The sequence below is a fragment of the Ailuropoda melanoleuca genome, chromosome 1 (genome assembly GCF_002007445.2).
Source record: "Ailuropoda melanoleuca isolate Jingjing chromosome 1, ASM200744v2, whole genome shotgun sequence".
NCBI lineage: Eukaryota > Metazoa > Chordata > Mammalia > Carnivora > Ursidae > Ailuropoda > Ailuropoda melanoleuca.
Window position 1 is genome coordinate 184981749 of NC_048218.1, and position 15742 is coordinate 184997490.

The 15742-nt window shown below is 37.5% G+C and overlaps 1 protein-coding gene across 8 annotated transcripts in view; it reads right to left on the reverse strand.

Moving 5' to 3' along the window:
* CADPS2 (calcium dependent secretion activator 2) overlaps window positions 1-15742 on the reverse strand; it is a 544075-nt gene that overhangs the window by 405896 nt on the left and 122437 nt on the right. For all 8 annotated transcript variants that reach the window (XM_034671263.1, XM_034671268.1, XM_019799438.2 and 5 more), the window contains exon 2: window positions 9629-9742. In XM_034671263.1, coding sequence (XP_034527154.1) covers window positions 9629-9742 — 114 coding nt within the window. The remainder of the gene's footprint in view (window positions 1-9628; window positions 9743-15742) is intronic.

The window sequence follows — 15742 nt, forward strand, 5'->3', positions numbered from 1 at the left end:
CAGAAGGGGGAATGAAGCATGAGAGACTATGGACTCTGGGAAACAAACTGAGGGCTTCAGAGGGGAGGGCGGGTGGGGGAATGGGATAGGCCGGTGATGGGTATTAAGGAGGGCATGTATTTCATGGTGCACTGGGTGTTATACGCAAGTAATGAATCATGGAACTTTTCATCAAAAACTTGGGATGTACTGTAGGGTGACTAACACAATAAAAAATTTAAAAAATCTCAAGTGTAAATTACAACTAATCAGTTTCTCTCTGGAATCGTCTCCTAGTATTCTTCGTGGTTCTTGCTCTCATCACAGCTGGGAATGTCAGGAATGTGTCTTTACCCTTAAAAGCTTTAGAGCAAGGTACAAGCTACGCACCTGGACGTCCCCTCACACTTGGTGGATGGTTGAAGAATTAGAGGATAAATGCAAACAAATTCTATATTCTGCCTTTGGGTAATAGTAGGTACTTCCTAAGCAGCTTCAATTTCCCCCCCCCCAAACAGCTGTCCTTTATCAAGACAACAAATGTTATTTCACCAGCTCAACTACTTTTAAATAAAAACTCCCATCACTAACCTAGATTTAAAATATGCAGAAGAATGCTCCTTCCAGTGATCTTCTGAAGATTCTCCATCCTAGAGGTAACTTCACTGACCAGTTTTTTCAACTGTGAAGTGTGAAAGAGTAGGAACTATGTCTATAGTGTGTTTTGTGGGATAATGAAAACAGGCCTTTCAGTAAACACTTTGAAAACAACAAAGGTTGCAATTAAGTTATATAAGCTACACCAAAAATGTACTAAGAAACATGATCAATGACTATCTTAGCTAGTCATTGTATTGCATATATTTACTTAATATCGTATGCTTTAAGAACTTTTTCTATCCATTTTTTAGGACTATGGGAGAGAAAAACTTAGACATATCAAGGTGAGACCAACACCCACTGGGACTACGCTAACAAGGGTACATGTGATTCCTCTCAAGACCTCACCCCTGAAGCCAGAGAACAAAAAGCTTTAAAAATAGAAGCTCAATGAAAAAGGCTTTATTGAGTAAAACTGACAGAAGATAAGCAGAGGAAACACATTCCACTTAAGAGTGATATTCAAATAACCACAAAATGTCATGATGCTTTCAGGGTCATAAAGCCTCAGGGAAACTATTTACCCCTGAAAACTTAGAAATTGAAAAATGTTCCAGGTAATCAAAGAAATTAACCATAAAATTAGGAAGAACTCTGATACAAAAAACAATCCACGTAAGATACAACTTGCCTCATGAGGTAAATTTATGACTATGGCTTTTCAAAGAAATGTTAACCTTAAGATGACATGATAATTTAAAGTAACAGGAATAAAACAAGCAAGTTCTCAAAGACAGACACTTGAAGAACATTTCCCTTATTAATAAAGGAGTAAACTTAGAAAATGTGATCTGTGACCCATCAGCTCGCCCACCAGAAAGCTGTGGCAGGTGGAGCACTCAGATTCTCTAAACACTAACATGGTATTTTTCCAGAAGGAGGATATGGCTTTGCTGACTTGGATTTTATCTAAAGAACCAAGAGTGCCCAATAGCACGATAGTTAGACTACGATAGGTCTAAATTCTTCCTGAATCATGATGTCAAGGCCAAGGTGTAACAAGACTGTGGCACCACCCAAAAATAAGCATCTGAGATATGACAAAGGCCTTCCTTTGCAGCGTGGTAACCCTCCCAGGAGAACATGCACGCTGGGTTTGGGGATTAGAGAACGCTGAACTGAGTAAGCCACATGATTCTGTTCTTCGTGGCTACCTGGCTTGGATTAAACTTCCAAATCCCTGGCCAAACTGGAAAGTTGCACTAGGTCTACTAAACCCACAACGTACTGTAAGGATACAATATTCTTGTATGAGAACGTAGATGGAGAGGATGAAAACTTAAGAGAGGAAGGTCTAACCATGCCCTCTGCCACAAATACGTCATGTAAGCCTGAAAAATTCAATCACGAGTTCTAAAAATATGTGAAAAGGAGGAAAATGCTCACGTGATTTCCTCAGCTGCCTTCAAGCGACAAAATCCTACTATCTATGGACCACAAAATGGATGCCATCAAGAAGGCAGGCAAGCCTACAAAACACACTGACAGGCAGCACACAGCAAGCTCCCCTAAATAGCAACAGGAATCTCAGACATGAAAACACATTTCCCAGTTCCTACAGAATGCTTAACTGAAAATGCCATCCTTAGAATTTAAGAAAATGTGATGTGAAATAAAACCGCTAATATCAAAAATGGCAAATACAATGTGATCTGTAGAGCTCAATGCAAATTTAAAACCTCACTTCTCATTACCGGTTACTGGATTTCATCTATGAATGTGCTGACCTTTTTTTTTTTTTATACCCTCCTGCCACAGGCTGCCAATCTTGGTTTACTCAGTAATCATCAATTCACTATGAAAAAAAATAGGCCTTTTCCATGGCATTATTACAACTTTTAAAGGATTTTGACAGGTCAAACATCCCTTGGAATATGAAAAGTAAATCTTTCTATCCCAAAGTAAAAGGATACAGAAATTTTCATCAAAATATTTAAATGCCGTCCTGCTCAGCCTCTCTTCCTCTAGTTGGTACACAAAAGACAAAGTAGCATTCAAGTTGTGCCTATTAATTCTAGAAGAGTAATTACATAAAACAAAAATGCATGAAAAGGTTCTCAGTTCTCACAAACCAAACAATGCACTTTTTTTTAATTGACAATTTTATTTAGGTTAACACAAGGTAGAGGAGGATAGAGATCAAGGTCATAGACTAATCCCTATCCTCCAAACATATCCCAATCATCCCACTGATGTTCATTTCCAGGGCTCTCATTCCAGGCCATATGTCACTGTCACCTGGACCACCACAGTAGGCCAACCCTCGAGCTCTACACCCAATGTGGGGCTTGAACTCAGAACCCTGAGATTAAGGGTTGAATGCTCTACTGATTGAGCCAGCCAAGCACCCCTGCACTTAATTTTTAAGTAAATACTAAGAGTTAGGGTGTAATGTCAGAAAGTAAGTAGATAAAAGGAAGGATACCGAAGTGATTGCTGGTCCCGGGAAGCTGGAACAGATACCCCAATTTCCATGGGAGAAGCAGGCTGAAGTTCCTTGGTGTTCTGGACTGGGAAGATACAGTTTTGCTTTAATACATGTGTATAAAAATTCAAAACCATGGCCCAGAAATCTGTCCTAGAACTGCACTATCAAGCCACGCTCCTTTGTTCTTTTCATCTTGGAGATGTGAGAGTATACAAAGACAAAGGAAAAGTAGTAAGGCACAAACTACCTTTCAGAGACTTGTGCAATTAGAGGCAGTTTGAGATCTTCTTCCCCCTTCAGCAGATGAAGAAACAGGTCCACAGCTACGACATGAGTTATACCAGCCATTAGCTATCTACTCACAGAGCTATTATCCAAGAAGGGTGGTAGCTGGAAAGGTGGAAACATGATGGGAAAGCACTGTCACAAATGGTTTTTGAACAAGAAAATCCAAAGCAGACAAAACGCGGTGCAGTCTCTATTTGGGATGTGAATGTGCCTTTCATTCCACCAGAACCGGAAACGCAGTATTGGAGGTAAGGAAATGTGCAAAGTAAGTAACCACAGCATAACAATTAATAGCCTTCTTCGTCTATAAAGAACACTTATAAATCATTTCTTTTTAAAAGATCTTTATTTGAGAGAAAGTGAGAGATAGAGACAGTGTAGGGAGAGAATTCCAAGCTGACTCCCCGCTAAGCAAGGAGCTCCATGCAGGGCTGGATCTCATGAGCCTGAGATCGTGACCTGAGCTGAAACCAAGAATCAGATGCTTAACTAGCTGAGCCACCCATGTGCCCCTAATAAGTGTTTAAAAGAATATTCAAATGGAAAAATGGACAAAGGATATAAACAGGTAATTCATAAGGAAATGTGAATGACCAATATGGAGTGTTAAAACTTCCCAAAAGCAGGAACAAGTGAACCAAATAGCTGGCATTTATTTTATGCTAGTACCAGTGTGGAGGGGAAAAAATGGCATTCTCATTATTTTAGTACTATAAATTGTTACACCTTTCTTGAGGACAATTTAGTAACCTTTGTAAAGAGTAAACAATGCTCATTTCAGATCAACTGGTAATACCACTTGCAGAAGTAAATGAGCATGAATGACCACGTCAGCATTTTCGTAGCTAAAAATGGAAAAAGTTTAAATGTCTAAAAAGAAGGAAATTAAGTAGAATTAGAAATGTGGTTTTTTTTTTAATCGATGGTCTATCATGCAGCTATTCAAAAACCATGTTTACAGAGAACATTTGCTATTAAAGAATGCTCATGACATAATATGTTTAAAAAAAATCAAATGATTCCAGCTTCATATGTATAAAAGAGAAACACTAAACTAAAAGGAGTTGTTTACAGGTTTTGGAATTATAGGGGATATTGGTGTTTTTTTTTTTAATACTGTTTTTTAAAGTTTTAGGATAGCAAGTTTTCCTCTTTATTCTTTATCCCCTAAGTATGTATTACTTCTATTTAAAACTGTTAATAGAAATCTTCTGAATCCCAGAATTTAAAAATGTATTTTAAGTAGAAGTATGTAATAAAAGGGCCTAAATTAGAGTTCAAAATAAGAGGAAATTTTTCATTTTATATGAAATTTGAGAAACACTGGGGAAAAATTTAATTTCAATTTAATTTAGTCTTAAGACTCATTCTGTCTTATTAGCAGGTAGAAAATCTGAAAAGCAAATGGTGATGGTGGGGTAGAGACTAATGACAATACATTTTTCGCAATTTTTTAAACACTAAACACTCCTATAACCCTCGTCCCTTTTGCAGAACCAAAAGAAAACATAAACAAGTGAAATAAGAAAATCACACCCCTTCTCAAAAGCTGTGAACAAAGCCAACCCACCACCACCAGCAACAAAACTTTATTATGCTGAAAGCAACTACTAAGCAATTGTATATTCTTTTGGAAATCTGAGAAAGGCCCTTTACTTTCCCACATATCTGTTATAAATCACACCGTCATTGTTTACGCTTAGATGAAGCCCACTTGTTTCTTGTTAAAAGAATGGGTACCTGATGGCAAGAACAAGGTGGAGTGTATTAGGTTGCAGTAAGATCTATGTTTCCCCATTCCCAGAATCAGCTTAAGTTTCCTAAATTGAAAAAAAAAAAACAAAACAAAAAAACAAAAAAAACCAAACAAACAAATACTTGTAAAATTAATGTCCACTTTGTGCCTTCCTCCCAACAGTAAGTTACTTACAGGGGATAAATCACACGGTCACGCACTTAGAGGGAAAAACATTTTCAGTTAAAAAAAAAAAAAAAAAGTACAGCAGAATCTAACAACCATTAGCAACCATACAATTATCGCTGTTAACTTTTATTAAGCAGCTATGTATGCTACCTGCCATTTCTAATTTTCCTCTTCTGGTCCCTCTGTACCACTGTGGCTGCATTAGGGGGTTTATATGCTTGGGTCTTTTTTTTTTTTTTTTTAATTATGCTTCACTTTATGGGGACAAAGACTGGTGAAATCTCACCAAAAACAGACTTCTTTTTCTTAGAACTTTATAGGCTGATATTGAAGCCAAACTGAAGACATCTTACCAAAATGCATGTGATAAAAATTATGTTGTCAAATAAAAATCATTACCTTCACACTATATATAGCGTTCTGTATAGTATTCATGGTAAATATTTATTAAAAGACACATGAATGCACCCCCAAAAAGGCACCACATAATACCAAAATCCATTCCTGTCATGATCTAGTTGACAGATATGATCTTTTAAAATAATGAATGTACCTTAAAGAAATGTTTTAGGTCCAATAACAGGGAGGAAAACTATAAGTGCTATAATTAAGATCCCAAGGGTAAAGTAACATAAACCAAGTATCTGAAGTTACAACCAATAAAAAAACACAGGTAACTCTTGTCTTTAGAAAACAGACATTCAACCAAGCTGGAAAAGACAGGATTTATGAAGATTAAAAAAAAAAAAATCAGTAGCCTACAGACTTTAGGAGAACTTGTGTTCCTAGAGTATGAATATATAGTTTTATTGGTAATACACACTTACTAGGATTTTTCATGTCTATCATTTTAGTTAGAAATGGCCATCACAGCTAAAGGCTACAAAGCCTAATGAGAAAATTGCTACTAATAAGATTATTAATGTTTGAAAACAATTGTATATAGCAGACAAAATATCCCGAAAAAAATAGACCTCAAAGGATGTAAGAAGCCAAAAAAGATAACATAACCATAGAATATTAAGTTAGAAAAAATACAAAAGCTCAACTATGCTTCTGAATTATTTGCAACCTTTGAAGAAACAAACCATGAATGAGAACAGTTACAATCAAATTCCATACTTTTAGAAATAATACTTTAGGAAAATAGTTGTGGCGGAAAATAAAGAACAAAATACACAATTTCTACATAGAGAAATAAGTGCTACAATCCTCATTCACTTAGTCGACAAATATTTGCTGAATGCATTTGTGTGCTACACACTGGGGATACAATAACAACTAGGACAAAAACAGCTCCTTCAGGGAACACCTATTCTGGTAGTTGTAAGATCTAGTTCAACATGTTACCCAAAATAGGGTAAATTGAAATCATCCAGATCCAAGTTCAAAATTCAGATGCGCCATCCTCAGGAATTCTGACTAAGTCAGTCTTGGGTGGAACCCAAGAATCTACTTTTTAAAAGCTTTAGTGGAAGGAGAAATTTTAGCTCTATTAATCAGCTATACAAATCTTAACACTCTTATTTTAGAGATGAAATAGATGAGTCTGTTTAAAAAGTTTACTCTGAAGAATGAAATATTTACAAAGTGCTTCACGCACACTACCTGACACAGGTGTATTCAAAAAGGCAACTATAAAACTACTATATGAGTCTGAAAACCTACATTCATATTTAACTCAGATGCTTAATATATAGCACCAGACAAGCCATTTAACATCTGTGAGCATTCGTTTCTGTCTGCGGGTAGTATTTGTTCCTTGTACCAGAGAGACATTGGAAGAAAAACTTGGGTATTTTTATTAGGCCATAAAAAAATACATTAAGAGAGACTACCATCACTGTTAGTTATAGCAAAGTATACAAAACTATAATCCTAAAATAAAGGGAAANAAAAAGTTTGGGAGGAAAAAATTGAAAAAAAAAAAAAAAAAAAAAAAAAAAAAAGAAAAAATTTTTGTTTTTGTTTTACCATGTTTATCCAACAAAATGTCACATTCAAGAGTTTAAGTACCAACTGTGTGCCACCTAGAGAGTAACTCCCAAATGTTGACCAGGAGTCTCCATGAACACATTATTAATATCACCAGTCTTAACACTGCTTTGAGGGTTGCACAAAGACATGGTAGACATAGATTCAGAAGTAAACACTGGCCAGAAATACTGGATCACCCAGTCCGGCCACCTCTTTAGTTCTTACAACTCTTTCTGTAATAATCTCAGCAAATAATCCTCTAATGCCACTGTTAGAAACATACCAATTGTAGAACAATGTGAGGAGCTTTGGTAAGTACAGATTCTGAAATTCTGATTCGCTAAGTCCACGGCAGAGTTTCAGGACCTGGGGCAACATGCCTTCCCAGTAATTGTGAAGTGCAGCCAGAGTCTAGCCTCCAGGGATGCTGCCCTCACCCATTCGGTATTCGGGCAGCGCAACAAAACTCTGATGTTGGGTTGGAATGTTCCCACTTTAGTTTCCATTTTACTCCTTTTTTTTTTTTTTTTTACTGTGGGTTCCAAATACAACACGACCTAATCCATTTCCAGATTAAACATCCCCTGTTCTTTCAAATAACCTACTTGATATGTTCCAAACCAGAAAACCCTAAGTTTGTCCACATTCCTATATATGGCACCCGGAAGAGAACACAATCCTCATGGAGAATACAGTGGGGACACTCTTTCACTAAAGTCACAATCTTTTCATCAACACAGCTTAAGTGTGCCTTTTGTGAAAGTGTGGCCATGTCACATGTGTTTTATGGTTTTGGGTTTCTTGTTTTTTCTTTTTTAAGAGAGGAGTTAGCGAGCCCAGGCTGGGGTGAGGGGATGGAGAGAGGGAAAGAATCTTAAGCAGGCTCCACAACCAGTATGGAGCCTGATGCAGAGTTTGATCTCATGACCTTGAGATCATGACCTGAGCCAAAAATCAAGTCTGACGTTTAACTGAATGAGCTGCCCGGGTGCCCCCACATTAAGTTATTTAATAAGCATATTAAAAAACCATTTGGAATGTATTTTGGAATAATTTTATATTTACACACAAGTGGCAGATATATTACTGCAAGCTCCCACATATTCCCCTCACCCAGTTTCAGTTTTTCTAATGTTAACATGCCCAGGGGCCATAATACATTTACCCAAACCAAAAATGAGCTGTTTAATTTTTGAAACTACATCCTTTTACAAATTACTTTCCTGAACCCCATTTCCTTCTTCCTGAACACACTTTTAGCTTTTCTTCCATTACATGATGCTAGGATGGGCCCTTATATTTCACCTTGTAAGATTCAAGGCAAGATTTCACCTCGCAAGACTGACTCAAGAGGAAATAAAATGTCCTATACGTAAGAATTTTGAGGTCTTACACTTAAAGTATTTTGAGTAAAAATCCAGTTAGACAACATCACTATTGTCATGAGACTCATGCCATACACATATTTGGTAAGCAAGACTTCTATGCTTTTATACAATTAAACAGGCCAACTCTTGGGGTAATATAACGCCCCCCCACCCAGTTGCGTGAAGTAACTTCTAAGGCATACCATCAATGAATTACAAATCCAACCAATTATCTGTATATCCAGTTATTCTTCATGCAAAGATATTCCCTGCGTCAGGGAATATCTGACCTCCTGCATTCTGCACATTTTCTTTTCACTAGCCTAACATGTTTGCATGTTCTGGTTCTGCAGGTAAAGATTTAGATTGTCTGCACAATAAAAAGGAATGCATTTCCCCCCAATGACTCTGAAATGCTTAGGAAAAAAATGGACTTTTCTAAATTTAACAACTACTGGCAACTCACTGAGGCAGTTAATGACCATGTGTGAAAACTGGTGCTCATGGGTAATCCACGGAGAATACCTGATGAATTACAAACTAAAACCACAACAAACAGCTAGGTGGTATTGGTAGTATTATTCCTCCAGGAAGACAAGAGAATTCAATTTATCCTACTGAAATTAGTACTAGCCTTAACTATAAGGCTTAGGGAACAAAATGGCACAAGACAACAATTTACTATTGAAATCCCGATTAGAAAGGTAATTTAGACATGTGAACCCAAAGAGAGCTATACTCAGCTGTATCCATCATTGCCAGATTTTTTTCTAAGCACTTTACTTCTCCTCAAAAGATGTCAATAGTTTCCAATTCTGTTTATCTCTGGAAACCAGGTTGTGGAATTAGAATTTTTAAATTGCAAAATAAAAGGACAATGCTTTCAGGAAGGTTGCAAACTCACAGCCTTCCTATCATACTAGTGAGCTCCTTAAAATGGGAAAGATAGTTTTAAAGACTTCTTAAAAGCATCAAAGTATCAAAAACAAAACTTTCTCAACTTACCTCGTAGTAACTCCGAACTGCATTGCAAAATGCTTCATCAGCCACAATTTGGGTTTCTCCGTTGAGGAAGGCCTGGAACCTTTCTTTCAATAACTGCAATTGTTGCTTGTTAAGCTGTAAGAAAAAGAGGGAATTAGCTGAAACATGAGCCAGTCAGAGAAATGTAACCATTCTTAAAAATTATAGTTGCTGAAAGTTAATTTGACACCTAGAACTAGCTTTATGTTAAAGAAAAAAAAAAAAGCTAAAAAAACTCTTACTGCTTGTACTATGGCTCAATTTTAAAACATTTCCAATTCACTTCTCATAGTATGGAATCCTAATATTGCAATGCAATATAAATTTCTACACCAGATGGATTTCCTGTGTTTACTACCCCGGTCTCTTTAAAGAAGCAGGTGAATTCTAAAATTTGGATGAAAAATGAACTGTTGTGCAAAACTGCCAGCTGTCCTGAACAAGAGAGAGCAAAGAGGACAAGCATCCTTGGAGAGGAATAACAGCGGCCTCAGATAAAGGATAGTAGGAAGGAAGAGTGCAGAGGAACCCTGAGAAAGAATCCTCTGGAAAGAACATCTTTTGATGCCAAAAGTCTGGATTTCATGCACATACCTCAATGCTTGAGGTGAGACACAGAAATGAGGAGGAGACAAATCCTGGGAACAAAGAGGAAACAGACAAACAGGGAGGGCATATTTAAGCACACCAAGGGAAGAGCTGTACACCAGGGGAGGGGAGTTCAAGTGCACAACCAGATTTCTACACCCTAGGTCTGACTGCCGTCATTATTACTGAGGGTGGGTGGGACATAAACCATAACTTACCAACCATGATCTCTGGTCATGAGTGACAAGCAGTGTCAGCTACTTAATTTGTAGGGCTCAGTGTCATGTGAGAATGAGGAGCCCCTCGTTAAAAAATTAAGAATTTCAAGATGGTAGAAAAAGAGCTTTACACCAAGCACAGGCCCTTCTAAGCATGGAGCCCTGTGCAACTGTCCCTGAAGTCAGCCCTGACCATGGGGCATAGACTTCACCAGAGGTGGGGCACAGGAGGTCAGGCAGCAGTTCAAAATGCTCAGCTGCTGAGAGAACAGTCTTGCAAATAAAACACAATTCCAAGATGCCATAAGGAACAGGAAAGGAGTGATCTTTCCATTTCATTTGATCCTCATCCCATTACTAAAGAACTCAGTCCAGTTTTGGATTCTACAGAGAGATGCGAAGCATTTGGAAATGTGCTGAGGAGAAAATGATGAAAGCATTAGAAAGGAAGACAAACGGGAAGAATTTGGCTTTGAAATGAAGGCTGATGCGACCTTAGTTTAAATCTGTTCAAAAGGATTATTAAAATGCCGTTCAAATAGGAGAGACAAGTGTTTTCAAAGAAAAAAAAAGAAAGAAAGAAAGGGGGGGTTTATTCAGGAATCTAACAAGACAGTTTGTAGAGAAACTGTTGCTGGTAGTAACAGACTGGTAGAGAACTGTCCTATTGCACCCCAGCTTAAGAAACCTCTTCCCCTGAGCAGTGAAGGAAAAAGACCACTCCGTTTCTTTAAGGTTATCGCTTTCATTTTAGGGAAAGCTAAACCAAGCTCAAATGCAGAGCCATCACCCATTATATGACACTTTCCACTTCCGTAATATGGAGAGCATCAAAGCTGGGACCTTTTCTGTGTATGTACTGGCAAAGCCAATTAAGTCTACAACTTCAGCTCTCTAAGCACGGCTCACAAAAGGACCAGACGGAAACAGGACAGCAGTTGCTGAGAACAAGACAGGTGAAAGCACTTTAGCTGCCAAGCCCAGGAGCTGCTAGGAAGGGCTTCAACTTACAAACCAAGGTCCAGGTAACATAGAAATAATGGACTGGAGGGGGTCTTACTGAGCCTTTGCCCCATCTCCGTCATTTGATTAAAACAAAAAAAGTCAACAGCTTTCAAAAACTGAAAACCTCAATTTTCTTCCATCAGGTGCATTCTGTTTTTTACAGGGTTTGTTTCACCATTGTACCAAGGACTTACTTTTTGGGGATTATGGCATGGAAATACCAATCAAGGAAAGGAGATCTGAGCAAACCACCTTCTTGGGAACTCCAACAATGATGGTATAGTTCAAACGTGCCAGAGGTACCTGACTAAACATCAGACTTCAACGTTTTTATGAACGAAAAACAATTACTGCAGGTACATTTAAGACCTAAAATGTCAACCGATATTATAGTGAAATATAAGTCAATCAATAAGTACTTTTTAAGTACAATAAATACTTTTTAAGTACTTTTTAATATTTCCACAAAAGATTAGGAGGAAAAAAATTAAGTTTTAAGTCTAGCGGCAGGGATAGCTGTTTAGAATGCAGAGTTCCCTTAACTTTCTTTGCATTATCAAAATAAGCCATATTATACATCATCAGAGAGACTAACGGAATAGACCCAAGAATTAGATCCAAATACACTCAGAAATGTACTAGAAAATACCTTTATAACACCTCAAATCAGTAGTAAAAGATGTCTATTCAATCAATGGTGTTAAAGTAACTGGGTAGCCAAGTAGAAAAAAAATTAAATTGTACCATCACACATACTGTTACATTAAAAGTTTTAATTCACTGGAACTATAAAAAGATGAAACCGTAAAGGTACATGAAGAAAAAATTCCTTTTAATGCTAGTATGTGAAAGACCTTTCTAACCATGAACCCCAATCCCCATGTCATAAATTTAAACATTAAAAATAAACTGTGCGTGCCAAAAATATTATGGGCAAGATCACTAGAAAAAGACTAATGAGGAAAAAAACGTGTGTAACTTCCAACTTTAAGAGCTAGTTTCCAAACATAGGTCCCAGAAACTACAAAGAAACTGACCAATAAGTCAACAGAAAAATGGAAAATGGATACATTTAGAGAAATTACTTTTTAGCTTGGATAACATGCCTAACTTCATTCATAATAAGTAAAATGCAAATTAAATCTACATGACAGAGGAAGGATTCTAGGAAGATGGTGGAGTAGGAAGCATTGGCAGTTTCTGCCCGATGTAAATATTTTGGAATTCTGGAGCCTATTGAAGGCCTGCAACTTACAGGGGAAGGCTTGAATGTAAATTGCAGCTAATTTTGGCCAATTTTAGCTCCTAGCACAGTAGCAGCTTGTCATCCCCCACCCCTCCCCCCCCCCCCCCCCCCCCCCCCGGGGGGGGGGGGGGGGGGGGGGAGCTAACAGCCTAAATTTTCATAAATAAAGGGCTAATAAATGCTACATTCGAACTGTGGCAATACCATTAAATCCATAAGAAAAACAAACAAGTTCCCTTATGTATGGATATGAAAACATCTTCAAAATATCTGGGGAGAAGGAAGCTAGTTATAGAACAGTATGTAAAAATAAGCCACCACTCCCATAGAAAAGGGGCAAAATTAGAACACGTATGTGAATTTGTTTCCTTATGCAGATGGAAACTATGGAGGAAGAATGGCTGTGGGCACTGGACAGATGGAAAATAAGCGAGATTTTTCAACCTATACTGCTATATTCATTTTAAAATTTTAAATCACAGGACTCTTCACTAAAATTTTAATTTAGATTTAAAATAAGTTATGGTGGCAACTCTGCACATCAGCTTTTAACTCAGAATGATTTTGATCCATTGCATATAATTTAGATCTGATCATCCTGCAGGGCGACTTGGACAACAGATGAACTGAATTTTCAATTCTCCTTTCAAGTAGATTTCAACTTGACAGTCCCCCACTTTTTTTTTTTTTTAACATTTAACATTTCAAGGTTGAAAATTTCTTTGATATTTAGACCAAAAACAGAACCAGTAATCCTATTCAATATTCTTATCAATGCACTCATCTTTACAAAATCCCTATGAAGTCCTTTCTCAGCCTCCCTTTGAGTCTATTAGAACACACACCTTCATTACCTCACAATAAAGCCTACACTAAATTTCAAGAATTGAACCCGTTTCCCCTATGACTTTCCCACAATCCTAGTTCTAACACAAAGACACTTTCCTTCTTCCACAAAGCAGTTCGGAGACTGGAAGACACCTGCTGGCTTGTTCATGAGTCTTCTCCGTTCTAGGATAAACTGCCAGTTCTTCAACATCCTAAGGGCACTCTCCAATTAGTTCATAAATTAAGCATTCAATTGTTAAATAAAACTCAGTTACATCTAAGTAGAAAAAAAGCACATTTAAAGCTGTAACATACAAATGAAACTCATTACAATAGTAATGTCCTTCCTAAAATGTGCTGGGGAGACTAGTCCTAATTCTCCTAAGATAGTGTGGCCAACACAGACAAGTGGGAGGGCCGCTTCCCACATTCTAAGCACTATTAATTCACAGCAAAAACAAATGAACTCTTCTTGGCAGTCACATCAACTGACTCACATCATCCTTATCAACAAAAATTTCTAAAACATTCTTACATGTTTTACTAAGCCACGTTCCATCTTGCTAGATTAGATCCATTGTTCCAGTTGATTAATATTTTGTTAGAATTCCTTCACCTAATGACCAAGGAAATCTTTTAGCTTTATGTCCACTAGCATAAGGTGCAATCCATAGGTCTTTGTCCAGGTCATTTTAAGAAGCCTTCAATTCAGATTAAGAACCAGGAAACCTGCTATTGCATGGGTTCATCCAGTTTGACAATCAATTAACACTCTTTGGGGCAGTTGACTTTATCATGATTTATCCTATATTTTCATTTTTCCCCATATACTGCCTCCACACGAGTATGTTTACCAATGAATAACATTTTTCAAATACAGAGAAAATTTTAATGTGAAAATTATTCAGTGGGAATTTTTAGAGAGCTTTTTATATGCAGCTAAATTGCAGAAACTTAACAAGAACATAAATATCCTTGCAAATATCTAAATACAGCCAAGAGATTAGCCTTATAAACAGAACACTTCGAATACTGACAGTGAAAGCTACATTTTTTGAATGTTGGCTGGCAGTGATAATTTATCCATAATAACTGTCGTAGGAAAAATGCTTAATTTTCAAAGTTCAGAGATGTTTTATATTTCTTAGGGGTGTGTGTGTGTGTGTTCAATTTAGATTCTAACCTTTTCACATTCTAAGTCACAATCAACTGAAGACTTATGGCAGTATCTTGACTGGCAGGAGACCAATCATTTATGAGAATCAGGAACTCAGGAACCCAGCAAGCACTACTGTGCAAAGCCTTCCCGGACTTGTGTTTCCCCATTCAGAGTCTTCACACTTGTGGTGGGGGCTGTGTGATATCCGGGTAAGTAAAGGCGATCACAGATCCCACAGCAAAGCGGCAGGTGGCTTGAGGGTATGGTACCTCATGGTACCTCCAGGACTGGAGGGTGGATGATGGTATGTGCACATACCTCAAAGAAATACTGACAAATGTTTTTCAAGGAAGTAAAAGGATTTACTCCAGACACAGTTGGTCCCTGAAATGCACAAGCAAAGCTTTAATGTCTGTTAATGAGATATAGTAAAAATATATATATATATAAACAGGAAAAGACTAACATACAGGTGCTATCTTCTTCTTCCCTCCTTAACACTCCATCAGAAAGATCTACACAAAACCACTGGGGCAAAATAATCAGTGTTTCCACGTTTCCAAGACAAACTTCTCCAAACTGCCTATCAGAACAGAATAACAAAGGGGCTGTGACCATGTCTGATACGGTTATAAATCCTGTGCGAGGCACTGCTATTTGTAGTTTCCTATCCAAGTAACTTTTCCTGCACTCTTCTGTAAGCACAGATATCTGCAATATGCCCATCTAAGACTACAAATAACAGCCTTACTTGGTATTTCCAAGTTAAGGCCTAGGAGATAAAAGCAAAGTGTGTGTGGCTTGCAGGGAACCCTAAAAGGTAGCTGAAAACCCAACACTTTTAATTCTTTCCTCTTCTACTAGTTGAAATTCGAGGTGTTTGCTGGAACACTCAGGTTGGCCCATAAAGATAGCATAAGATAAAGCCTGATGTCTTTTTCAATGGGGAACAGCCCTTGTAACCCTGAACCATCTACCCCCCTCCCAATTTCCTTTACATGAAAAGAGAAATAAACCTATGTACAGATTACTCTTTTTTTTTTTTTTTTTTT